A 27925-nucleotide genomic window follows, 5' to 3' on the forward strand; every position below is an offset into this window, starting at 1 on the left:
GTTTCCAAGGAGTGCCTGGTGGATTCGAACTGCTGACCCTTTGGATTAGCAGCTGTAGCACTTAACCACTACACCACCAGGGTTTCCAATCATGGGGAATATACATCCCTAATTTTGGTTTCCAGAATGGCAATCAATTAACTCTCCCATCAGCAAAGCAAAACAGGGTTCCTGTTTCTCCACATCCTCTCTAACACTTGATATCACCCTGCTTTCTAATTCTTGCCATTCCGATGCCTATAAAATGGCGTTTAGTCCATCTAGAACATTGCCCCCCAAAACAGTCTTTCATTATATTTCATCCTTGCTCAGGAGCTTTCAGTGTCCTCTCATAGCCCATGAGATGAAATCTAAGTATCTGATTTTGGCATTCAAGGCTCTCTACGGATTGATGTCCACATCAATTTTTCAAACCTTATTTTCTGCCACTGTAGGAAATGCCCCTGAATCTAGCTGAGGCCAGTTCCTGCCACTCAATATACTCTAGCAACTTTGTTCATGCTCCACTCAGTCAAATCCAGTGCATGCTTCAAGGCTCACTTTAAGCCCTAGGTCCTACATGAGTTGCTGCTGGCTTTTACCATTTTCTAGTGTAATCCTTTGAATTCTTATAGCCCTATTCTATATGCATAGGGTCTTCAATTTGCTACAGTGGGTTGCCAAAAATTATATCCTAAAAACATGGTATATTTTCATTCTAGGACTTTTGACTGAGTACCTTTCAGGCCAAGGGTTAGATAGTGAATGAGGAATAAGGCAGACTGTGGCCTGCTTTCTTGGACTAAGAGAAACAGTGTTAAAAGGGACTCTTGACCGAGTCTAAAATAATACTTGTTTCATGAACACGTATGAATTTTTTTTTACCATATTGATCACGTATTTGTTTCATGAACATGTGTGAATTACCTAGGTAATTCATGAAAAAAATGCTTTGACCAATAATATCATAAAAGTGGATATAAATCTATAGTTATTTAATCAAATGTAGAAAATTAAGTTCTAAGTCCTATAAAATATTCATTATATATTAATTATAAAAATGTTCTATAAACTATATTTGTGGAAGAGAAAGTATTAGCTCTCAGACTGATTACTAACGGAATAATACTTGAGCCTTTTTTACTGGAGTTCTAACCCAGCTCTCTCTAAAAGCCAGTATCAAGTGCTTCCCCCTTGGGAAGATAATAAATGTTAACAGGCAGGCACAGTCGCAGATATTCTCTCACTTTGTCCTAACCACCTTCCCGTGAGGCAGGTATTATTATTCTCACTTTACAGATGGCAAAGTTAGAGGCCTCTAGAGAAGTAAAGTGAATGGTCCAGAGCCACAAGGGTCGTAAGTGGCGAAGCTGGAATGTAAACACCAGGCTGCTGATTTCCCGCTCTGTCCTTTCCCGTGTCAAGTTTATACCATTGCTCCCTGGTTCTTTTCTTGATTTCCCAGAATCTCAGTGTTTAATCAGTAGATTTAAGGGGTACTAAGCCAGGTAATACTGCAGCCCTGGTAGTGCAGTGGATAAGAGCTATGGCTGCTAACCAAAAGGTTGGCAGTTCGAATCCACCAGCCGCTCCTTGGGAACCCTGTGGGGCAGTTCTGTTTCTGCCCTTTAGGGTTGCTATGAGTCAGAATCGACTAGATGGCAGTGAGTTGTTTTTTTTTAAGCCAGGCAGTGAGGACAAGGAAATATTAGAAGCTCAATAGTTTTGATTTTAAATACCTTACATAGAGTTATCCAAAGAGCTGTACAATTTACAAGGTATTTTTGTCCCTAAGACTCTGTGAAACCATTGTCATCAGGATCACCGTGTTGCCAATTCAAGGGTCAGGTCTCAAACCTCACCTCATTTGACACAGTTAATCATGCCCCCCTTGTTTGGATGCTTTCTTTACATAGTTTCCATGACACTAAACTCTCCTGGTTTTCTTCCTGTGTCACCAGCTACTTTTTTTCAGTCTCCTTTTTTGGTTCTATCCCTAACGTTGGGATTTCTTAGGGCTCAGTCTTGGACTTGTTTTCTGTACTATCATCCTTCAATCCAGCACTATAGTTTTAACTCTAAAACCTGAAACCAAACCCAGTGCCATCGAGTCGATTCTGATAGTTTTAACTACCATGTATCAACTGATATATCTCAAATTTTTATATCCAGCTCTGAACTCTCCCATGAATTTCCAATTCACAGATATACCTTATTCAATATCTCTACTTGCTTGTCTGATTGGTATTTCAAACTTAACATGTCCAAAATAGAATTCTAAATTCTTGTGTCTGCCTCTCAGAACCCTACTACAGTTTTCCTCCCACTGTTCTGTACCCCAGTACATGGTAACTCCATCTGTCCAGTTGCCTAGGTCAAAATATTTGGAGCCATTAACAACTCATCTCTTTTTCCACACCCCACATCTCATCTATCAGTAAGTCGTTTTTGCTCCACTTTCAAAATATATACAGAATCTGATCACTACCACCATCTCTACTTTTATCCCAGGTCTAGGCTACCATCATTTCTTGCCTAGATGACAGTTCTTTGTATCACAGCCAGAGTGATTCTTTTTTTTTTTTTCTTATTGTGGTGAAAGTATACACAACAAAACATATGCCAGCTCAACAGTTTCTGCATGTATAATCCTGTGACATTGATTACACTCTTCAAATTATGCAACCATTCTCATTGCCCTTTACCAAATAATTTCACCACCGTTAACATAAATTCAGTGCCCTCTAAGCAAAAATTTCAGCTTTCCCCCTCCCTCCCACCTCTGGTAACCCACTCATAATTTTTGGTTTCTTTATATATTTATTTCATATAAGTGAGATCATATACAGTATTTGTCTTTTTGTGACTGACTTATTTTACTTAGCATTATGTTTTCCAGATTCATCCATGTTGTGGAATGTATTAGGACTTCATTTTTCTTTAGGGTTGAGTAATATGCCATTGTATGTGTATACCACATTCTCTTTATCTGTTGATGGACATTTTGGTTGTTTCCACGTGGCTACTGTGAAAAGTGCTGTAATGCTAGAGCAATTCTCTACATCTCCGCTCAAAACAAAATTCAATGACCTGTAAGCCTCTAAGGCTCTGGTTGCTGGTTAGTCTCTTAAACACATGTTTCAAGTTAGTAGTCTTTAGATCTGTCTGAAGCTACAACAGTGTGGTGTCCTCCAAGTAGAGCCTAACAGGGGAGGCGGCATGGCAGTCCTGACTGCTGGAGTGAATGAAGGGGAGAAAGAGAGTCAGTGACTGGAGCCAACTCTTTTGTGAATCATGAAGGTAGAGGATAAGAAGGAGTGAAGACAATAATGAGACAACTGACTGCTCTGGCAGGGATCACAATAGAGGGTCACCGGAGAGAGCTAGAGAAAAACGTAGAACAAAATTCTAACTCAAAAAGAAAGACCAGTCTTGCTGGCCTGACAGAGACTAGAGAAACCCTGAGAGTATGGCCCCTGGACACTCAGCTCAATAATTAGGTCACTCCTGAGGTTCACCCTTCAGCCAAAGATTAGACAGGCCCATAAAACAAAACGAGACTAAAGGGGCACACCAGCTCAGGGACAAGGACGAGAAGGCACGAGTGGATAGGAAAGCTGGTAATAGGGAACTCAAGGTCAAGAAGGGAGAGTGTTGACATGTCGTGGGGTTGTTAACCAATGTCATAAAACAATATGTACTGTTTAATGAGAAGCCAGTCTGTTCTGTAAACCTTCATCTAAAAGTACAATAAAAATAAATAAATAAATAAAATAATGAGAGGGGGACTCAGGGCTCAAGGAGGCTTTCTCCTCCTTTGAGAGCTGATAAGACTTGAGTAGATTTATGTGTCTATGGAAATGAGCCCATGAGAAAGAGAGGTTAGGCTGTTGGTCATTGACTGACCAGGGACACAGGAATCCAGTATTTCTGCAAGGAGGGACCCAGGGCCTGGGTGAGCCTGGAGACTGTAGCCGCCCCCACTTGCTTAGTTGTCTGGTTTTAGTCCACCATTTCAACCTTTCTTCTAGCCAAAGCTTTTTCAACATCTTCAGGCCACCTTCACTAGGTGTTCTGTCACACCTGCTGGTCCCCCGGCAATCGCTGCTCCTTCTTTGTTGCTTTGCTTTGGGGCTTCTGAACACTGTGTAGGGACCTGGCCCAATCAAATAAAATCTTGTGGGGCTCCTGCTGGTGCTAGGCCTCCATTGATATTCCAGTGGCCTGATGAAGGAGATGTCTAAGATATTTAAACGTGAGGCTATCCATAATATTGACCTCCTTCCATATTCTACTCTGTCTTCCCCTCCTTCCAAATTTAAACTTGTCCTTTTTATCAGACTCACCCTCTAACTCCCCTCCCACTAGGTGGTGTCGGCCCAGCTGCAGCACATCACTCATAACCCTACCAGGAACACCCTGGCCTCTCCTGTCCTGTCTAATTCAGCCCATCCCTCCAGGCCCAAGACAGTGTCCAGTTATCCACTAAACCTCAGCACTACTACCCCAGCCAATAGTGTATGGCCCTGGACGGTTGAATTTACTAGAGCTTGGGATCACATAAACTTAGGTTCAAATGAAGGTTCTACTAGAGCCTGTGTAACCTTGGGCATGCAGGTCTGCCTCTCTCTGCCTCAGTTTCCTCATAGGTAAAATGGCAGTAATAATAATACCTGTCAAGTAGTGACGATAAAATGAGATAATATATAGAAAGCCCTTAGCAAAGGGTCCAGCTCATAGTAAGTGGTCAGAAAATGATAGCTGTACTGTTTTCTATATCTATTACCTCATCAGCAAGGTTGTGGGTTTTTTCTTCAGGGCAGGGGCTGAGTTTTATGCTGATTTTAACTAGTACAAACCTTGGCATATAGTAAATGTTTAAGAAACATTTGTTGGTTTGACCTTAGGTGAGTTTATGATTACCAGAAATTACTTGCTTTAGAAGTGGGGACGTTGTTAAAAAATTCTAAATCATTCCACCATTCATTTTGACCAAGCCAAGTTTAATGAATACTTTTGCATTGCTCTTTGGTGATTTGGGACTTCCTTATGATAACTGGAATATTATGTGTGAGTGTGCGAGGGGGAGGTGAGGAGAGTTGGAGGTGATGGCAACTGATTTCCTAAGGGGCAGAGACAGGCTACAGCTCACCATCTGTCTTAAACATCTAGTGCTGCTATAACAGAAATACCATGAATGGATGGCTTTAACAAAGAGAAATTTATTCTCTCACAGTCCAGTAGGCTAGAAGTCCGAATTCAGGGCGCCGGCTCCAGGGGAAGGCTTTCTCTCTCTGTTCACTCTGGAGGAAGATCCTTGTCATCAGTCTTCCCTTGGTCTGGGAGCATCTCAGCACAGGAACCTCAGGTCCAAAGGACGTGCTCTGCTCCCAGTGCTGCTTATTTGGTGGTATGAGGTCCCCCAACTCTCTGCTTGCTTCCATTTTCTTTTTTTTTTAAATAATTTTCATTGTGCTTTAAGTGAAAGTTTACAAATCAAATCAGTCTGTCACACATAAGCCTATATACACCTTACTACATACTCCCATTTACTCTCCCCCTAATGAGTCAGCCTGCTCCTTCCCTCCAGTCTCTCCTTTCATGACTGTTTTTCCAGTTTCTAACCCTCTCTACCCTCCCATCTCCCCTCCAGACGGGAGACGCCAACACAGTCTCAAGTGTCCACCCAATACAGGTAGCTCACTCTTCATCAGCATCTTTCTCCAACCCATTGTCCAGTCCCTTCCATGTCTGATGAGTGGTCTTTGGGAATGGTTCTTGTCCTGGGCCAACAGAAGGTTTGGGGACCATGACCGCCAGGATTCTTCTGGACTCAGTCAGACCATTAAGTCGGTCTTTTTATGAGAATTTAGGGTCTGCATCCCACTGTTCTCCTGCTCCCTCAGGGGTTCTCTGTTGTGCTCCCTGTCAGGACAGTCATCGGTTGTGGCCGGGCACCATCTAGTTCTTCTGGTCTCAGGATGATGTAAGTCTCTGGTTCATGTGGCCCTTTCTGTCTCTTGAGCTCATAGTTATCATGTGACCTTGGTGTTCTTCATTCTCCTTTGATCCAGGTGGGTTGAGACAAATTGATGCATCTTAGATGGCCGCTTGTTAGCATTTAAGACCCCAGACGCCACACTTCAAAGTGGGATGCGGAATGTTTTCATAATAGAATTTATTTTGCCAATTGACTTAGAAGTCCCCTTAAACCATAGTCCCCAAACCCCGCCCTTGCTCCACTGACCTTCAAAGCATTCAGTTTATCCCGGAAACTTCTTTGCTTTTGGTCCAGTCCAGTTGAGCTGACCTTCCCTGTATTAAGTATTGTCCTTCCCTTCACCAAAAGTAGTTCTTATCTACTAACTAATCAGTAAATAACCCTCTCCCACCTTCCCTCCCTCCCCCATCTCGTAACCACAAAAGAATGTGTTCTTCTCAGTTTATACTATTTCTCAAGATCTTATAATAGTGGTCTTATACAATATTTATCCTTTTCCATCTGACTAATTTCACTCAGCGTAATGTCTTCCAGGTTCCTCCAGTTATGAAATGTTTCACAGATTCGTCACTGTTCTTTATCGATGCGTAGTATTCCATTGTGTGAATATACCACAATTTATTCAACCATTCATCCATTGATGGACACCTTGGTTGCTTCCAGCTTTTTGCTATTGTAAACAGAGCTGCAGTAAACATGGGTGTGCATATATCTGTTCGTGTAAAGGATCTTATTTCTCTAGGGTATATTCCGAGGAGTGGGATTTCTGGGTTGTATGGTAGTTCTATTTCTAACTTTTTAAGAAAACGCCAGATAGATTTCCAAAGTGGTTGTACCATTTTACATTCCCACCAGCAGTGAATAAGAGTTGCAATCTCTCCGCAGCCTCTCCAACATTTATTATTTTGTATTTTTTGGATTAATGCCAGCCTTGTTGGTGTGAGATGGAATCTCATCGTAGTTTTAATTTGCATTTCTCCGATGGCTAATGATCGAGAACATTTTCTCATGTATCTATTAGCTGCCTGAATATCTTCTTTAGTGAAGTGCGTGTTCATATCCTTTGTCCACTTTTTGATTGGGTTGTTTGTCTTTTTGTGGTTGAGTTTTGACAGAATCATATAGATTTTAGAGATCAGGCTCTGGTCGGAGATGTCATAGCTGAAAATTCTTTCCCAGTCTGTAGGTGGTCTTTTTACTCTTTTGGTGAAGTCTTTAGATGAGCATAGGCGTTTGATTTTTAGGAGCTCCCAGTTATCTGGTTTCTCTTCGTCATTTTTTGGTAATGTTTTGTATTCTGTTTATGCCTTGTATTAAGGCTCCTAACGTTGTCTGTATTTTGTCTTCCATGATCTTTATGGTTTTGGTCTTTATGTTTAGGTCTTTGATCCACTTGGAGTTAGTTTTTGTGCATGGTATGAGGTATGGGTCCTGTTTCATTTTTTTGCAAATGGATATCCAGTTATGCCAGCACCATTTCTTAAAAAGACTGTCTTTTCCCAGTTAACTGACACTGGGCCTTTGTCAAATATCAGCTGCTCATATGTGGATGGATTTATATCTGGGTTCTCAATTCTGTTCCATTGGTCTGTGTGCCTGTTGTTGTACCAGTACCAGGCTGTTTTGACTACTGTGGCTGTATAATAGGTTCTAAAATCAGGTAGAGTAAGGCCTCTCACTTTGTTCTTTGTCAGTAATGCTTTACTTGTCCCGGGCTTCTTTCCCTTCCATATGAAGTTGGTGATTTGTTTCTCCATCACATTAAAAAATGTCATTGGAATTTGGATCGGAAGTGCATTGTATGTATAGATGGCTTTTGGTAGAATAGACATTTTTACTATGTTAAGTCTTCCTATCCATGAGCAAGGTATGTTTTTCCACTTAAGAAGGTTCTTTTTAGTTTCTTGCAGTAGTACTTTGTAGTTTTCTTTGTATAGGTCTTTTACATCTTTGGTAAGATTTATTCCAAAATATTTTATCTTCTTGGGGGCTACTGTGAATGGTATTGATTTGGTGATTTCCTTTTCGATGTTCTTTTTGTCGATGTAGAGGAATCCAAGTGATTTTTGTATGTTTATCTTGTAACCTGAGACTCTGCTGAACTCTTCTATTAGTTTCAGTAGTTTTCTGGAGGATTCCTTGGGGTTTTCTGTGTATAAGATCATGTCATCTGCAAACAGAGATACTTTGACTTCTTCCTTGCTGATCCAGATGCCCTTTATTTCTTTGTCTAGCCTAATTGCTCTGGCTAGGACCTCTAGCACAATGTCGAATAAGAGCGGTGATAAAGGGCATCCTTGTCTGGTTCCCGTTCTCAAGGGAAATGCTTTCAGGCTCTCTCCATTTAGAATGATGTTGGCTGTTGTTGGCTTTGTATAGATGCCCTTTATTATGTTGAGGAATTTTCCTTCAATTCCTATTTTGCTGAGAGTTTTTATCATAAATGGGTGTTGGACTTTGTCGAATGCCTTTTCTGCATCAATTGATAAGATCATGTGGTTTTTGTCTTTTGTTTTATTTATATGGTGGATTACATTAATGGTTTTTCTAATATTAAACCAAACTTGCATAAAAAAACTGGTATAAATCCCACTTGATCGTGATGGATTATTTTTTTGATATGTTGTTGAATTCTGTTGGCTAGAATTTTGTTGAGGATTTTTACATCTATGTTCATGAGGGATATAGGTCTGTAATTTTCTTTTTTTGTGGTGTCTTTACCTGGTTTTGGTATCAGGGATATGGTGGCTTCATAGAATGAGTTAGGTAGTATTCCATCATTTTCTGTGCTTTCGAATACCTTTAGTAATAGCGGTGTTAACTCTTCTCTGAAAGTTTGGTAGAACTCTGCAGTGAAGCCGTCTGGGCCAGGGCTTTTTATTGTTGGGAGTTTTTTGATTACCTTTTCAATCTCTTTTTTTGTTATGGGTCTATTTAGTTGTTCTACTTCTGATTGTGTTAATTTAGATAGGTAGTGTTTTTCTAGGAATTCATCCATTTCTTCTAGGTTTGCAAATTTGTTAGAATACAATTTTTTGTAATAATCTCATATGATTCTTTTAATTTCAGTTGGGTCTGTTGTGATATGGCCTATCTCGTTTCTTCTTTGGGTTATTTGTTTCCTTTCCTGTATTTCTTTAGTCAGTCTAGCCAGTGGCTTATCAATTTTGTTAATTTTTTCAAAGAACCAGCTTTTGGCTTTGTTAATTCTTTCAATTGTTTTTCTGTTCTCTAATTCATTTAGTTCAGCTCTAATTTTTATTATTTGTTTTCTTCTGGTGCCTGATGGATTCTTTGGTTGCTCACTTTCTATTTGTTCAAGTTGTAGGGATAGTTCTCTGATTTTGGCTTTTTCTTCTTTTTGTATGTGTGCATTTATTGATATGAAGTGACCTGTGAGCACTGCTTTTGCTGTGTCCCAGAGGTTTTGATAGGAAGTGTTTTCATTCTCGTTGCATTCTATGAATTTCTTTATTGCCTCCTTAATGTCTTCTATAACCCAGTCTTTTTGGAGCAGGGTATTGTTCAGTTTCCAAGTATTTGATTTATTTTCCCTGATTTTTCTGTTGTTGATTTCCACTTTTATGGCCTTATGGTCTGAGAAGATGGTTTGTAATATTTCGATGTTTTGCATTCTGCAAAGGTTTGTTTTATGACCTAATATGTGATCTAGAGATTGTTGCATGTGCAGTAGAAAAAAAGTATACTTTGCAGCTGTTGGATGGAGTGTTCTGTATAGGTCTATGTGGTCAAGTTGGTTGATTGTAGGAGTTAGGTCTTCCGTGTCTCTCTTGAGCTTCTTACTGGAAGTCCTATCCTTCTCCGAAAGTGGTGTGTTGAAGTCTCCTACTATAATTGTGGAGGTGTCTATCTCACTTTTCAGTTCTGTTAGTTTGTTTTATGTATCTTGCAGCCCTGTCATTGGGTGTATAAATATTTAATATGGTTATATCTTCCTGGTCAATTGTCACTTTAATCATTATGTAGTGTCCGTTTTTATCCTTTGTGGTGGATTTAACTTTAAAGTCTATTTTGTCAGAAATTAATCTTGCTACTCCTGCTCTTTTTTGATTGTTGTTTGCATGATATATTTTTTTCCATCCTTCGGAAAAAAAAAAATTTTTTTTTTTGAGTTTTAGTTTGTGTCTCTAAGTCTAAGGTGTGTCTCTTGTAGGCAGCATATAGATGGATCGTGTTTCTTTATGCAGTCTGTGACTCTCTGTCTCTTTATTGGTGCATTTAGTCCATTTACATTCAGCGTAATTATAGATAAGTATGTGTTTAGTGCTGTCCTTTTGATGCCTTTTCGTGTGTGTTGTTGACAATTTCATTTTTCCACTTACTTTTTTTTGCTGAGATGTTTTTCTTTGTAAATTGTGTGTTCCTCATTTTCATGGTAGTCGAATTTATGTTTGCTGAGTCGTTACGTTTTTCTTGGTTTTTGTTTTGAGTTATGGAGTTGTTATACCTCTGTGTTTACGTTAATATTTACCCCTATTTTTCTAAGTAAAAACCTAACTTGTATCGTCCTATATCGCATTGTTTTCCTCTCCATATGGCAGTTCTATGCCTCCTGTATTTAGTCCCTATTTTTGATTATTGTGATCTTCTACATAATGACTTCAATGATTCCCTGTTTTGAGCATTTTTTTCTTTTTGAAATTAATCTTAATTTGTTTTTGTGATTTCCCTATTTGAGTTGATATCAGGATGTTCTGTTCTGTGACGTTGTGTTGTGTTGGTATCTGATATTATTGATTTTCTGACCAAACAATTTTCTTTAGTATTTTTTGTAGCTTTGGTTTGGTTTTTGCAAATTCTCTAAGCTTGTGTTTATGTGTAAATGTTTTAATTTCACCTTCATATTTGAGAGAGAGTTTTGCTGGATATATGATCCTTGGCTGGCAGTTTTTCTCCTTCAGTGCTCTATATATGTCATCTCATTGCCTTCTTGCCTGCATGGTTTCTGCTGAGTAGTCCGAACTTATTGATTCTCTTTTGAGGAGACCTTTCTTTTATCCCTTGCTGCTTTTAAAATTTTCTCTTTATCTTTGATTTTGGTAAGTTCGATGATAAGATGTCTTGGTGATTTTCTTTTTGGATCAGTCTTAAATGGGGTTCGATGAGCATCTTGGATAGATATCCTTTCATCTTTCATGATGTCAGGGAAGTTGTCTGCCAACAGATCTTCAGCTATTCTCTCTGTATTTTCTGTTATCCCTCCCTGGTCTGGAACTCCAATGACACGCAAGATATTCTTCTTGATAGATTCCCACATGATTCTTAGGGTTTCTTCATTTTTTTTAATTCTTTTACCTGATTTTTCTTCAACTATGTTGGTGTCAATTGCCTTATCCTCCACCTCCCCCACTCTGCATTCCAATTGCTTGATTCTGCTCCTCTGACTTCCTATTGCGTTGTCTAATTCTGTAATTTTACTGTTAATCTTTTGGATTTCTGAATGCTGTCTCTCTGTGTTTTCTGGCAGCTTATTAATTTTTCCACTATGTTCTTGAATAATCTTTTTGATTTCTTCAACTGCTTTATCAGTGTGTTCCTTGGCTTTTTCTGGAGATTGCCTTATTTCATTTTTGAGGTCATCCCTGATGTCTTGAAGCATTCTATAAATTAGTTTTTTATATTCTGCATCTGGCAATTCTAGGATTGTATTTTCATTTGGGAAAGATTTTGATTCTTTAATTTAGGGAGTTGTAGAAGCCATCATGGTCTGCTTCTTTATGTGGTTTGATATCGACTGCTGTCTCCGAGCCATCTATAAGATATTGTAATGATTTATTTTATATTTGCTCACTGAGTCTTATCTTGTTTTGTTTTCTTTCAGTATACGCAGATGGGCTACTAGATTGCTCTGTTTTGATTGTTGTAGCCCTTGAATCACTTATGTCCTATTACCAGCTGATTTGGGCTGTTACCAGATATATAAGCCTAAAAGTCTATTCACTATTCTTGAGTGGAACCTGATTTTCGGTCACCAAGTGTGTGGTGTAGACTGTCACCTATTCACTTAGAGGAGTAGTGGTGATAGTTGTGTGCACCAGATTCTAGTAGCAGCAGGGTTTCACACTCCGGGGGGGGGGCAGGATGCTGACAGGGTTCCCCCATGTGCTAGTGAGGTAGTTGTGTCTCTATTCCTAAAGCACTTTGGTGGGTGGGCTCTGCAGCTGTGCCTTAGGCACCCAATGCATGTACCTCTACAGATTGATAGGTGTCACTATCCCCAGACCCCTATGGCAGGAGGTTAGGTGGTCTGGGGGGAGCTTCAGCCCTTAGTTCCCTGTTGTCGGTCAGTGAGGGCTTTGTTTAATAGGTAGAGATATCAGACCTGGGAAACTTGTCTTTCCAGTAATCTGCTAAAACAATTACAGTCAGATCACTATCAGAATTGCCTTTGCATTGTAATAGCCACCTTGTTGCCTGTAGGGATGAAAGCCCAAGACTGTGGATCTCGTATGCTTGGCTGGAGCTGGTTCTGTATTTTTAGTCCAATTTCGGGAAGTCATGGAAGGATTTTTGGTCCCTGGGCTTTTTGTAGCTGCTTCTCTCTCTCTTTTTTTTTTCTCTCAGGGCAGGAGAATGGGTTAGGAAAAGACAAAAAAAAAAAAAGACAACAACAACAAAAAACGCAGAGCGCTTTACTCTCTGGCCCAGGAAATTCCAATGTTAATGAAGCTGCCTGGGAAGGGAAGGGGAGTGATCAGATAGATAGAAGAGAGTAGCACCCAGCAATATAGACAAAATTACTTATCTTGCTTGGTGATGACTGTTTTATCTGAGATTCCCGAGGGGTGTGTAGCCTGTGTGCGTTGGCTTGGTCGAGATTGCCCCCAGGGTCAGGCCCGCGTCCTGTGCTTGTGCTGTCTCAGAAGCTGTGGTCAGTTCCTCCACTCCCAGTCCAAAGCCCAGCGCCAATGTTCCCTGGCTGGGACTCCGCACTCCAGGCTCCAAAACCAGTCGCTGCCTCCCAGTGACTTCTCCTCCTGTCAGCCGCGTCGCTGTGCTGCCTGCGTGCACTGGCTAGGCTTCCCCCGAGGTCACTTCTGGGGGTTAAGGCTGCGGCCCGTGTTTGCACCATCTCAGGATGTTGTGCTCAGCTCCCCTGCGCCCAGTCCAAAGTCTGGCGCCAAGGTTTTCTGATTGGGACACTCCCTCCGGGCTCTGAAAACAGTCGCTGCTTCCCCGTGGTTGCTCATTCTCTCGTTAGCCACATCAGTGTGCAGCCTGCTTGCGCTGACTGTCTACGGAGGTTACCCCAGGGGCTAGGGGTTAGGGCTGTGTCCCGTGCCTGCCCCACCTCAGCAAGCTGCAATCAGCCCTGCCACTCGGCACCCGGGAACCGCGAGGGCTTAAGGCTGTGGTGTGGGTCGCCGGTTCTAGAAGCAGTCGCTGCTTCAGGTTGCAGCTTTTTGCTCCCCTGTCACTCAGGTCAACTCTTTATATCTGTGTTTGATGGTCAGAGTTCGTAGATTGTCATGTATGTGATCGAGTCACTTGTTTTTCCGAGTCTTTGTTGCAAGAGGGATCCGAGGTAGCTTCTACCTAGTCAGCCATCTTGGCCCTCCCTGCTTCCGTTTCCTTTTATGTCTTGTAAGATAAAAGGTGGTACAGGCCACACTCCAGGGAAACTCCTTTTACATTGGATTAGGGATGTGACCCTAGTAAGGGTGTTACAATCCCACCCTAATCCTCTTTAACATAAAATTACATCAATCCATGACATCCTCCCAGCCATTGCTTCTAGCTGGGCTGTTTATATGCCCAGAGCTGCTGTCATGGTCCTGGCTCTCCTGGGCAGGGCTGCCGAGGCCCTTCCCCATTCTTCTGGCTGCCTCCACCATAAAAGGAAATAAGGTCTTTTCGACCTTGCTACGGCTTTGCCCTGGTGGCACAGTAGTTAAGAGCTTGGCTGCTAACCAAAAGGTCAGCAGTTCAAATCCACCTGCTGCTCCTTGCAAACTCTATGGGGCAGTTCTACTCTGTCCTATAGGGTTGCTATGAGTCGGAATCGACTTGACAGCAGCGGGTTTGGTTTTTTGTTTATGGCTTTGCAAGAGGCTATTGCCCTGGCTGCATACAGTCCTGGCAAAATGTTCTTACATTTTTATAGCATCCATAGAATCAGTTGTTACTGTTTTGTGACAGTTACTGGAGTGTGCTATTGGCATTTACTGAATTGGAGCCTAGGATATTTACTGCAACTGAGCAGGGCAATTATGAAAAATGAAGCATTGTCTTTTCCTAAAGGTGAAAAGCACCTCCTTTGAGAAACGCAAGATAATCTGGCTACTTTCCTAGATAGAAAACCCAAGGAGAGGGGGAAACTCAAGGAGGGAGGCAGAGTGCTCAGCTTGCCACGTATTCACTCCCTCCCCCCATCACACTCTCTCCTCTGACACTGTGAGTGCAAGGGGCTTTATAAACAGCACCTCTACCCCTGGTGATTACTGCTCCCCCTTTACCGAGGAGATGAAGGCCCCCAGAGGTTAACTGCCTCTCTCAGATCTCAGTAAGTTGTGAATCCAGGATGCAGTGCAGGTCTGGCTGGCACCAGCAGCTGTGGGCTTTTATTTATGTATTCATGTATTTTGGTGTCTTGGTATTCAAAACCACAGCTAGTAATGTAAGGGACATTTATGTACCAGCAACTCTACGTAAAAAATAAAACGTTTCAGATACAGTTGAAGGCCTGTTGTATGTACCCTCTCCTTGAGTTCATGTTCTCGTCTCCCTTTCCAGAGGCAAACAGCAGAAAAGATACCTCAATTATGGTCACTTTATAAAATGGAATATTACTACGGAGGTCTAAAATTACATGTATCAATAAGGACAAACTAAAAAAAAACGTTGAGCAAAAAAAAAAAAAAGGTAGTGGAAGGGCACTTAAAATTTGATAATTCCACATATACAAAGCTTGAAAATACTCAAATATATAGTGTTATTTATGGATAATACAACCATGGAAATGATAAACAGCAAATTCAAGGTAATGATTACCTCTGGAGAGAGAGGCAGGGGCATGAACTCAGAGAGGATACACGGGGCTTCAACTGTATCTGAAATATTTTATATTTTATGTGGAGTTATAGGTGTTTGATGATATATGATATGCTATAATATATAAATGATATGATGTATTGTTATATTATCTTGAATTTGATGCTTATTATTTCCATGGATGCATTATCCATAAATAATACTATATATCTTTTAGTATTTTCAAGTTTTATATACATGGAATTATCAAATTTTGTGCCCTTGCACTACTTTTTGTTTTTTTTTTTTGCTTGACCTTTTTTGAGATTTGTCCATATTGATACACGTAGTTTTAGGCCTCTTTTTTTTTTTTTTTTTAATATTCCATTTTATAAAGACAGCACAATTAATGTATCTTTTCTGCTATTGATAGACATTTAGATTGTTTCCGATTTGCCATTCTAACAAACACTGAAAAAAAAGTAGCTTCTTATGGACAGGTGCAAGAGATTTTTAGGAGTGGAATTGCTAGGTCATAGGTCATTGTCAAATCTCTCCTCAGAGTGGCTGCACTAATTCCCTTTTCCACTAGCAGGGCATAAGAGTTGATGTGGGTGTACATTCTTACCAACCCTTGGCGTTATTATCTATACATTTTCCACTCTGTCCAGATCACCAGAAAAGGCAGGAGGGGGGCCAAGGTTTTACAATTATGAGGAGAATGTCAGTTCTGAGGAATTTCCTATTGTTACATTTATTTTAATGAGGATAAGATTTTATTCTCTGTTCTGGTGAAAATAATGTTAAGGCTTCTGTGGAAAAACTGTTACATTTTTATTCTGAAGTAGTGAATTTTTTTTCCTTTCTGTTTGCATTCTTGGCAAATAAGCAGAAAAGACCAGTTAGCAAGCTAATGTTCTAAATGTTCACTTGCAGTAATAGTTATTTTTAAATGTTTCAAATAGCATGAAGTATTGGATTTATTCTTACTGCTTTTCAAAGTTTTGAATTTGTTAAGATGAACTGAATTTAAAATGTGACACAGGATTATGTATAAAGATTGGTCATAATTATTTGCCACTTTATATTTTTACAGTGGGAACACTAAGTGATGGGAAAATGTGTTTACATTTTAAAACAAAGAATAAAAATCATGAAGAGTAACTTCTGCCATTTTATGTTGTCTCTTGGTTCATAGGTGGGAAAGGAGAAGTTCCACAAATCTCAACATTGGGGCTTTTGCAACAATGTTAGGATGCTCGTGAGTGACGAGAAACCTGGAATAGGTGGAGAACCGCTTTCTGGGCAAAAGCTGAAGCCTAAATATAGTATATATCCTAAAGGAATGGAATCTGGTATACCATCATGGGTAGCTTTTGACAGACAGGTAAGTCACATGACATTGGGAAAAATGCAGTCTTAAAATTTTACATGTACTGAATATGAAATAGATTTGAGAAAATAGGAGTCCTTGATGTAAGTATTAAGGCTAGTTCTTCTGAAAAGACAAATTCAAGAACAAAAATATGATAAACAAAAAAATGGTCTCTGCTATGCTGTTTCTGACAAGGTGTCATTGATTGAAGGATACCCAGTATTCATCTTCCTTGGCTAATGCTCACCAGCCTTTCTCTCACCTTCTTCCCTGGGTAGGATACTTTGCCCTTCTGTAGACATTGAGGGTCTGGTCAGACTGTCACTGTTGCTTAGTGAGTTGTTATTAAAAATTTTATTTGACTCTAGATGTGGCATTAAGTAGGAACAAAAGATACCTTCTTTTCTCTGTATTGACTTATGATTCCCCATCCCTATGGACTGAAGGGTACGATGGGTAGAATTATAAAACTGAAGGGAAGAAGTCACCATTATTAGACAAGACTTTGACCTTTTTAATGTATATGTATATATATATAACCAAACCAAACCCAGTGCCGTCGAGTCGAGTCCGACTCACAGCGACCCTATAGCACAGAGTAGAACTGCCCCATAGAGTTTCCAAAGAGCACCTGGCGGATTTGAACTGCCAGCCCTTTGGTTAGCAGCCATAGCACTTAACCACTATGCCACCAGGGTTTCCATACATATATACAGAGATCTTGACAGGTAAAAAAGGTAATTCATTTGAATATCTTAAAAAGGGACTGAGATCAAAGGAAAAAACCAAGATGACCAGTTGTTCCTCATAAGCCAGCTGTACAGATATGCTGTGTTTATCAGAAAACCCTGTATCATTGCCCCATGTTCTATATCTCCCAAAATGACCTGTGTTACTAGATTATTTTAGATGCCATTATTAAAAAGTAATTCAGGACTAGATAGATCAAGAACTCAAATCTTTATCATTCGATACTAAGTTTACTAGGTGTGATTTAGCAGCCTTAACATGGATTGGTTGGCAGTGGTTTGATTCTATTTAAAATGTCCTCAAATGTGGTAGAACTGACACATCCCATGCCATCTGCATCCAGGTAGGTTGGTTAGAGCACACATGTACTTTGAAGCTCATATCTGACACTTACGGAATTTTGACAGACCACTGGGAAGCTTCTTTCCTGGGAAACCATGTACTTTGAACATGGGCCATTTCTTTTTCTTTGATTATTTTGAGTACCTGGCTCAGTGCTGAACCCAGAGCTCAGAAATTATTTCTGGGCTAACTTACTCGGGTTGATTATACATGGTTTTCTGTTACTCTCAATCTCATAGGCCTTTGCACATCATTATTCTAGAATATTTAAATTTGCAAGGGCCAAAGAAAAGATTGTTTTTACTTCTTGTCTCAAAAAGAGAGTCTTGACAATATTTTAAACTAATCCTCTACTGAATAAGTAATATCATAGACCACAATGCATTAAACTATTTTCTTGCATTTAAAGTTGAAAATCCATTTTATTTCATGCTTTTCTCAGTATTTAATATATGCCTTTCAAGCCTATTTTGCAGCCCTTAATTACTTATAAAATTATGTGGAATATTTCATGAAGTTGGAATAATTTTAGCTTCAAACTACTTGAGAAAATGAAGTTTGCTCATTTCAGGTCTAACTAAATGTAACATAATTCTTTCAGTTATTTTGTTGGTCAACGTCAATTAAATATTCATCAAGCTTTAAATGAGACACTAAGACTATGAAATATTTACGTGCTCTGATGAGATTGTGAACTACAGACTGGATCCCGGTTAATACCCAGAGCAAATTATAAAACACTTTCTACATTCAGTGGTTCAACAAAACAAGGCAACACTTGTTAATCATTTTTCTTAAAAATGAGACATCTTCAACTCATTGCCAGTTTTTGTAATGGCTTTTAATCATAGCAATATATCTAGAATAAGCACTCTTCAAGCAATACAAAGTTAAAATAAAGATAGTTCTTTGGAAAGTATATCAAAAATATTTGTAGTAGATGCTGTTGGTGCCCTCCCAGACCCACATGAGGGGTGGTGTGCCCATTCCCCCAGCTGCTGCAAGTGCTTTGAGAAACAGCTCACACCTGCAGCCCTCTAGAGACTTGCTCTTAGCTGATGGGAGCTGCATCTCCCAGAGACTCCTGGGGAGTTACACTCGCCTGTCAGGTGAAGCTTGGGGCAGGGGGCGCAGGTGCAGCCAATGACTGATTGAGTCAAGGGTGCAAAGCTCAGCTCCTTGCCTCCAGGCAGGGCAATTCTGGGTGATTTAGGCTCCATAGCCCCACGGGCATCAGGCCAAGCTCAGCTTCACCTGAAAACACTTCCTTGTGTAGCTCATTTCCGCTTCCCTCATTCCCGTACAGGTTTCTCCCAAGAGTGCAACCTTAATAAATCACGTGCACCTAAATCCTTGTTTCAGGCTACACTTCTGTGAAGTTTTAGCCATAATTCTAACAGTCACAATCAAAATACTCTGCTCAGGCAGCCCATTAAATTGTAAGCAGAGAAGATGCTATTTGCAAACACCAAGAAGAGCCAGCATTGATTATCCTGCATGGCTCCCATGGCAGATGCTTCTGTTTTTTCCTTATTCATTCTCTCCTTCATTCTTACAGACTCCAGTTTTACTCTGGCCGGAAATATGCCCACTTAAAAACGTTCACCTCCGCAGGCTCCTTACAGCTAGGGCTGGCTGTATTACTGAGTTCTGGCTAGTGATATATGAGTTAAGGTTTATTGGGTGTGTCACTTGGGAAATTTACTGTTTGTTTAGCAAAAGGAGTCAGGCTCAGCTGGTATGCTTTTCCTGCCCTTTGACCTACCATTGTTTTCCTGCCTGGAACTACAACACCATTCCTCCGGGCGCAGCAGCCATCTTGTGGGCACAGCACAGAGATAAAGGGACCAGGATATCAGGGAACCAGCATTCCAGCTCCCGGCTGCCTCTCTATCTGGACTTCTTGTTGTATGACAAATAGTAACCCCTCATTAAGAGGTTCTCAACCTGGGGAGGCATTTGAAAATGTGTGGAAGTATTTTGGGAGCAGGGCCAGACTAGGGTGAGGCAAGTGAGGCACTTGCCTTAAGTGCAGAATTTAAAAAAAAAAAAAATTTTTTTTTTTTTAATTTAAGGGGTGCTAAAAACTCAATAATCAAGATAAATAATATTTTAATGCAGTACCTTACAAAATAAAAATTTATGCAAAAAATCCAGGATGAACAAAATTGCAACATTTTAAATAAAAATGGGATCAGTAACTGAGCTGCCAGAGTCATACTGGAGCCTGAGGCAAAAGGAAAAATCAGTAATTTGTTCATCATGGATATTTTGCATTAATTTTGATTTTTTAAATTGCCTCACTCTAGGGTGAGCCCTGACTGGGAGGTCCTAGTGCCACTGAGTACCTGGGGCCCAAGTGTGTATTGTGCATTCTACAGTGGGGGAGCGCAACCCCATATGGTAAGAATTGTTCTCCTTGAATTGCCAATAATGCCCTCATTGAGAAACTGCAGTCCTACTTGCTTAAAACCCTGGGCACTGGGGAGATGTATACGGACAGCCAGACATAATTTTGCCTGTACAGCACTCGCCCCCCAAACACTAGTTATCTCATTGAATTCATTTAAATAAGAGCAGGCACATAGTCCGTCACGCCAGTTATTTCCAGTCTTCTTCCCAGCACCTCTGTGAGGAAGAAGCAAATATGTGCGATTGTCCTCTATAAATGAGAAATCATTTTGTAAGGAGAAGTGGAGCAGGGACAAGGGTTCTGTGACTGGGTGTTGGAAGCATTGGTTCTGGTCTTGGTCCTGCCACTAACTATATGTGATTGTGGCTTAGTCATGTCACTTCTCTGAGCCTCAGTTTCCTTGATTATAATGTGGGGCATGGCTAGCTCATCTCTAATGCCGTTTTACCTCTAGTAATCTACACCTGAGATTTGACTACAGTCAGATTCAGATTGCTCATCCCAGAACTGAGCCCAGACCCTGAAACTCCTGGCCTGGGGCTCTTTCTAATTACAGTAGGCACTGACTGCTTCATTATTAATTTAAATTTGGCATTTAGCAGTTTCTGGTATGCTGCTGTTGCTACTGTATATGAACTATCATTAGCTGCTTTTATAAAAAATCAGAAAATTTAGAAATACACAGATGACTGAATGTTTTTATATGACTTTATCTGGATGTTAAGCACCATTTACATAGACACTACAATTATGCTCTCATTTCTCTTCATTTGTCAATAGCTCCTAGTTAGCCTAATTTGTTTGCCATTTTGCAAATGACTCATTATAGTAAGTGGCAGGATAAAGGTTGATTTTATGGGGGATGCATGCATTTAAAAAGATTTCATTTTTTCCATCTGTTCTAAACATAATAATTATAATCAGAACTACTGACCATGGAATTAGAATTTTAATGACTTTGCATTAATTGACATTGATTTTGTGGTGAACTGATTATGTAGTTCTGTATAAATCTTTACGCTTTGAACAATATAAAAATAAATTTTTCAAAAATAATTTTGTCTCTTGGGTCACCTTGATTTTTTTTTAATGGATTTTTAAGATAAAATCCTTGTTGTTTGTAACATTTTAGTTAACAAATTAGGCACTGATACTTGCTGTTTGATTTGTTGACTTAAATTTTAGGTCAATTTTGTTCTGAACTTTACATCTGTAGAGCCATAGTTATTTATGGTCTTTCCCCCTCTGAATTCAAACCAGCTACACATTTGAAACATTAAAAAAAAAATTATTTGCCTTCTTTGATTTTGTATTTCCAGAATTTTGCTCTATGGTAAACTCACCCCTTTGTAACACTGATGGTGGGTGATAGTACAAATACTGGCCATATAATCTGTGTTCTTTTTCTTTTTTTAACATTTTATTTTTGAAATGGAAACCCTGTGGTGTAGTGTTTAAGTGCTACTCTTTTTTTTTTTATTTTTTGAAATAATGTTGGACTCACAAGAAATTGCGAAGATAGTACAGAGAGGTCCTGTGTACCCTTCACCGAGCATCCTCCAATGGTAATATAGCCATAGTTTATTATCAAAACCAGGAAATCCACATTAGTATGATACTATTAATTGTAGACCCTTATTTGGATTTCACTAGTTTTTATATGCACTCATTTTTTCTTAGTTTATAGTTCTATGAAATTTTATCACATACATAGATTTGTGTAGCCACCACCACAAACAGGATACAGAATAGCTATATTTTTTTAGGATTGTACTGTTTGAGTCTTCATTTATTTTTTATTGAAGTGAAATTTACATAAAATTCACCGTTTTTAAGTATACAACTCAGTGACATTTAGTGCCTTCACAATATTGTGCAACCACTACCCCTGTCTAGTTCTAAAACATTTTCATCACCCCAAAAGAAACCTGTTGCTCATTGAGCAGTCACGCCCCATCCCCTGTAGCCCCTGACCACCAGTCTGTCTTCTGTCTCTATGGATTTACCTATTCTGGACATTTCATATAAATGGAATCATACAATATGTGATCTCTTGTGTATGACTTCTTTTACTTGGCTAAATTATTTTGGAGATTCATTCACATTGTAGCATGTATCAGTAATTCATTCTTTTTTACGGCTGAGTAATGTTCCATTGTATGTATTCACCACATTGTTTATCCATTCATTCCTTGATGGACATTTGTGTTGTTTCCACCCTTTGGCTATTGTGAATAGGGCTGCTATGAATATTTGAGCACAATTGCTGGGTTATCGACAGCAGCTGGCAACGACAACAACATGGTCATTCTATGTTTAACTTTGAGGAACCACCAAAGAGTTTTCCACAGTAGCTGCACCGTTTTACATTCCTAGCAGCAATGTACAGGGTTCCAATTCTCCGCACCCTCGCTAACGCTTGTTATTTTCTATGGATGGTAAGTGGTATCTCATTGTGCCTCTGATTTGCATTTCCCTAATGACTAAAGTGGTTAAGTGCTACGGCTGTTAACCAAAGCGTTGGCAGTTTGAATCCACCAGGCGCTCCTTGGAAACTCTATGGGGCAGTTCTACTCTGTCTTATAGGGTCGCTATGAGTCGGAATCGACTCGACGGCACTGCGTCTGGGTTAATGACTCATGTTGTTGAGCATCATTTCATGTGCTTGTTGTCCATTTGTGTATCTTCTTTGAAACACTGTGTATTTAAGTTCCTTGCCCAGTTTTTAAGTGAGTTGTTGAGTCTTTATTTTAATCAACTTTATTGAGGTAAACTTTGTTTTTTTATTTAACTTTATTGAGGTATACTTTATGTACATACCAATTTTAAGCATACAGTTGTATGAATTCTGAAAAAATGCATTTCTGTAACAACTATCCTAAACACAATATAGAATATCTATGAGATATATATCAGAAAGATTAGTTTTGCCTGATCTCGAGCTTCATATAAATAGAGTCTTATAGTGTGTCCTCTCAGGAGTCTGGGTTACTGTTTGAGATTGAAGACTTGAGGCACATCTTTGATAAATGTATATAAACAAAATGTAGCAAGTTCATGTAATAATCCACCATGGCAGATTTCTGGGTATTCGTATAATGGTTTTTAGTCTCCTGAATTCATATCCCTTTATTTTTAAACATGTTGATTCTATTTTTTCCTAAAAATTATTCTTCTAACCATTTTCAGAAGTTTTTAAATACTTTAAGATGTTAGAATTGTTCGTACCTTTCTACTTGTATTTATTATGCTCTTCTATTTAAATTTTCTATTTTTTTTCTATTTAAATACCTGTTCTGAGCATGGAATTCATTGTGCTGTTTAGTCCAGTAATAGTTCTTTTCAGAAAGAGTATGCTCCAGGGACACATGTCATTATCATAAACCTTTTATCAGAGGTATAAATAATTTAGGAAGCATGGTTGATCATTCCGGGACATCAGAAATGGGGAGGTGGCAAGGAGGGCAGAAATACTTTAACCGCCATTCTTTTTTCAATGTTTTCCCATTTCCATTTCTTTCATCCCATCTCTCTTAACCTCCTTGTACCTTCCCCCTTCCATTCTTTTGACCTTTTTTCTATTTCCTTTTCTCTGTTTTGGGGTTTCTATCTCTTCATCTTCATTCCCTCTCATTCATTTTTATTTATCTTCCATCATGAGGGCACTCCCTCTTTAACTTTCTTTCCTTTCTCTACCTGGTTTTCTTCTGTTTCAGACCTTGGAGTTGCTGATTTATCTTCTTACTAGAGTATAAGCATCATCCTCAGCATCTTCATCATCATTGCCAAGGTCTTCTCCCTTCCCTTTAGCCCTAGGGTTGGACCCAGGTTGCACGTGTCTCCCCAAACGGGGCACTGTTTGAAATTAACTCTGTGGCTGAGGCGATCTTTGCAGGACATGGCCTTCCTGCAACACACCCTAATGCGAGGCTCTTTTTTGTAGTAGAGAGAACAAGGCTTTTTAGTCAGACAGACAAAAAACCTAGATTCACCCTTTATTACCTATTTCATCTTTGCCATGTTTTTAACCTCTCTTGGTCTCAGTTCCCTCATCTGTAAAGTAGAATAACAAAACCCACTTAGAGTTGCTGTGAGCATCAAATGGATAATGCATGTCAAGTGCTCAACTCATAATTATGAAAAGTTAATTCTTATCCTTTGCCCAAATATTGGCTCATTTCCTTAAGTGAGGTGGGTGGGGGAGGGGCAGTGTTCCCAGGGCAAGCTAAGGATCAGCTGGGACTGTTCCAGTCGTCACAGCTGTGCTACAAGAGTCTTCTTTAGGGGCATGGATTCTGGCATATTCTAGAAGAACAAGTTTGGAGATGCCACCATTGAAACCAGTGAGTTCTAGAAAGCAGCCATTAAGCTATCGATGCATTGCTCTCCTCAGTTGTTCCCAGTGCACTGTTTATGCTCTATTAGGGTAGTTTAAAAAAATCTTCTATTATTTGAACAAGAGATTTATGATGTCTCTTTCATTTTAGCAAATCCACTTCATGGTCTTTTCGGTGATAAATAGCCACCATGTATTATTATTATTTCATTTCTTCATTATTCTGAGCAGTCAGTATTAGGCTACTAAAATTGTGTTTACATTCCTCTTATTCTGAAACTTATGCTTGTAGATTTTACATCATGAACATGTAGGTTCTAGAAAAGGTAATGTAATTCCTTTTATATTTAATCAAAATTCTACTTTTTTGCAAGCTACCATATTCTTTCCCCCTTTTTGGCTTAAAACATGAAATCAGTTTTGATTGTATTTTATTCTCTCCCTCTCTTTGGTTCTACTTGTTGATTTTTTTCATCTAGTATTTCAGAGCAGTTATTTTTGCCTTTATATGTGAGTACCGAGAATAAATCAAAACTAAATTTGCAATTATGGTCTACTTAACTTTTACAGTCAGCTTTATTTTGAAGCATTGGCTCTCACTGGTATGTAATGGGGATAGTATTATTAATGTGTGCTCCCAGCTGTCCCCTCTTCCCCATGCCCTGCCCGCTGAACAAAATTTTGTCTGCTCACTCACTTTTCCCCCTCATCCATCCTCGAAGGACACTTCTAATTTTTCAGTAGGATTGTCAGGTTTTGGGGGATTTAGGGAAAGGAAGGGGAGAGAAAGAGAAATGGGGGAGGAGGAGTAATGAGAGAAAGAGAGGCAGAAGGAGGGAAATGGACACTAAGACAGTTGTTCCTGGGCTTTCCATTCTTTTGTTGAATTCAGGTAAAGAGCAGAGCAGAAAGGAAACTAAAAAGGAATAAAGACATGCCAAATTGATGTCATAATGGAGAGAGAGTGTGTACAGTGTCTGGGAGGGATTCATAGATGGAAGCTGAGGGTGAGGAAGTATGAGATTTATGAGAAGTGTAAAAGTGAGAGAAGGCCTTTTTTGGGAAGAGTAGATGTGGACCATAAATCGGATCCCCTTTAGAGTTTCTTCAGAGGGGTAAATAAAAATGAGATGACTTTTCATTTGCTGTCCATTGCTGGGCCATTTCTTTGAATATATACCCAGGCTGAGACTGGGCCATACTGGCTTTTATTTGAATTACATCTAACCGATCAAATTATTTTTGTTTATGTTTAAACAAATGAGAGAACTACCATCACCCTCTCTCCATCGCCAATCATTTGACCTAGGTCCTCTCTCGTCTCCCTCTGAAATCTCACTTCCACTCATCTGCTGTCCTAGCTCATCCTCTTTTGCCTGCCTCTTAGGTGGCATCCCTGCCTTCAATCTGATTTCCTTTCTCGACTGCCCTCGCTTTGCCATAGAGTTAACTTTTGAAAATGTTTAGACTCCTTTGACTCCTCTGCGTGGCCAAAGTGACCACATATCTTTTGGCTCTTGTACCTTTCTAGTCTCATTTTCCTCTGCTCTCCCTTCCCCACTCAGCCCTCAGCCACGCAGAAAGACTTGCAGGGTCTCATGGACTGTATGCTCCTGTAACTTTGCACACGCAGTTCTCTCTGCTGAGAATGCCCTTCCCTACTTGTCCACGTGTATGGTTCTTTCTCAGTCTCTTGGCCTTGGAGACCCATTTCATATGTCACCTCTGCTGTGACACTTTCTTCTTAATTCTTTTGGATGGGTCTGGCACTTCCCCCTCCTCCTGGAGCATTTTTATACCCTTGTTAGAGTAGCTGCTTTACTCTTTCTCTGTCTTCTCCACTGAGCTGGAGTGTGGTGGGGATTTTGTGGCTGCTCAGGAGATATTGGTTAAGCTTGTGGCCTCTGAAGCTAGGCAGCTTGACTTCTAATCCCAGTGGTCCATTCTGTTCCCTTCAGACCTTGGGTAAATTACTTAACCTCCTAAACCTTGATTTCTTCTTCTGCAAATCAAGGATCACAGTATTACCTAATTTATAGATGAGTTGTGAGGAATAAATGAGATAAAGGGTGTAAAAACACTTAAAACATTACTCGACCCGTTGTAAGTACTTAGTCAATGTTGACTATTTTTATTTATCTTTGAAACCTTGGAGCCTGGCACAGTGCCTGACATGTAATAGGCACTCTGCAGTATATATGGAATGAGATTTAAGAAATATTATTGTGTCTCTCTTAATGGCTTTCAGCTTTATCTCCAATGCATTATGATTATTTGAAAGTATCATAGCCTGTTGTACAGTTATTTGAATATCATCTTATTCCCTTTACCTGACTGTACAGTCCTTGTAGCTAGAGAGATTGTCTTATTGAGTGTTGTATCCACTACATAGAGCTTTGTAACTGGGTTGGTTTGTGTTACCTTGCCTTGATAAAAGGAGACTTTCAGTATCAAGTAACTGTTTTTTTATTTCACCTGTTGATGCACTTGTGGGAAGTAAATAATATACTTCGGGATCAGTAGGATCCCATGTATTGTAGAAGGAGATCTAGTTTATTAAGTAGTTACTGGAATGATAGAATAGAATCTTTGGATTGGAGGAGACTGTAAAGGGTATTTTATGTATTTATTTATTTTTGGAAACCCTGGTGGCGTATTTCTTGGTTTTCTTTCTTTTTTTTTTTTTATTGTCCTTTAGATGAACGTTTACAGAACAAACCAGTTTCTCATTAAACAGTTAGTACACATACTGTCTTATAACATTGGTTAACAACCCCATGACATGTCCACACTCTCCCTTCTCAACCTTGGGTTCCCTATTACCAGCTTTCCTGTTCCCTCCTGCCTTAGTCCTTGCCCCTGGGCTGGTGTGCCCCTTTAGTTTCGTTTTGTTTTTTGGGCCTGTCTAATCTTTGGCTGAAGGGTAAACCTCAGGAGTGACCTCATTACTGAGCTGAAAGGGTGTCTGGGGGCCATACTCTCAGGGTTTCTTCAGTCTCTGTCAGACAGCAAGTCTGGTCTTTCTTTTTTAATTAGAATTTCGTTCTACATTTTTCTCCAGCTTTCTCCGGGACTCTCTGTTGTGGTCCCTGTCAGAGCAGTCAGTGGTGGTAGCTGGGCACCGTCTCATTGTTCTGGACTCAGTCTGGTGGAAGCCGTGGTAGACATGGTCCGTCAGTTCTTTGGACTAATCTTTCCCTTATGTCTTTAGTTTTCTTCATTCTTCCTTGCTCCTGAAGGGGTGAGACTAGTGGAGTATCCTAGATGGCCGCTCACAGACTTTTAAGACCCCAGACGCTACTCACCAAAGTAGAATGTAGAACATTTTCTTTATCAACTATGCTGTGCCAATTTAGCTGAGTCCACACAGCCCTCAGCCTAGCAGTTCTGTCCCTCAGGGAGTTTGGGTATCTATGGAGCTTCCATGACCTTGCATTGTACGAGTTGTGCTGGCTTGACGAGTATTGTGTACTGTCTTACCCTTCACCAAAGTTACCACTTCTATTGTCTATTTAGTGTTTTTCCATCCCCACCCGTCCCCTCCCTCTATTCAATTTACACAACTCTGTGATTAGTAATGTGGTTCCTGTTGGTTAGGGTGACCCTTTTTCTCGCCCTAATATCGTTTTTCCAGGAAGTCTGATTTTAAGCAGTGAATCTGAGCCTCTTCTCTTAGTAATATCAAATGCTTTTTAATTGCCTTGCTCAGTAGGCTCCTTAAGGATGTGAAAAAGACTA

At 39.8% G+C, this 27925-nt stretch overlaps 1 protein-coding gene across 1 annotated transcript in view; it reads left to right on the plus strand.

Annotated features, from left to right (window-relative positions):
- Positions 1-27925, plus strand: part of EFHC2 (EF-hand domain containing 2) — a 230156-nt gene that overhangs the window by 19007 nt on the left and 183224 nt on the right. Inside the window, exon 2 of the mRNA XM_049871277.1 lies at positions 16170-16358. Within this exon, the coding sequence (XP_049727234.1) occupies positions 16170-16358 (189 nt within the window). The remainder of the gene's footprint in view (positions 1-16169; positions 16359-27925) is intronic.

This window comes from Elephas maximus, chromosome X, assembly GCF_024166365.1.
Source record: "Elephas maximus indicus isolate mEleMax1 chromosome X, mEleMax1 primary haplotype, whole genome shotgun sequence".
Classification (NCBI taxonomy): Eukaryota; Metazoa; Chordata; class Mammalia; order Proboscidea; family Elephantidae; genus Elephas; species Elephas maximus.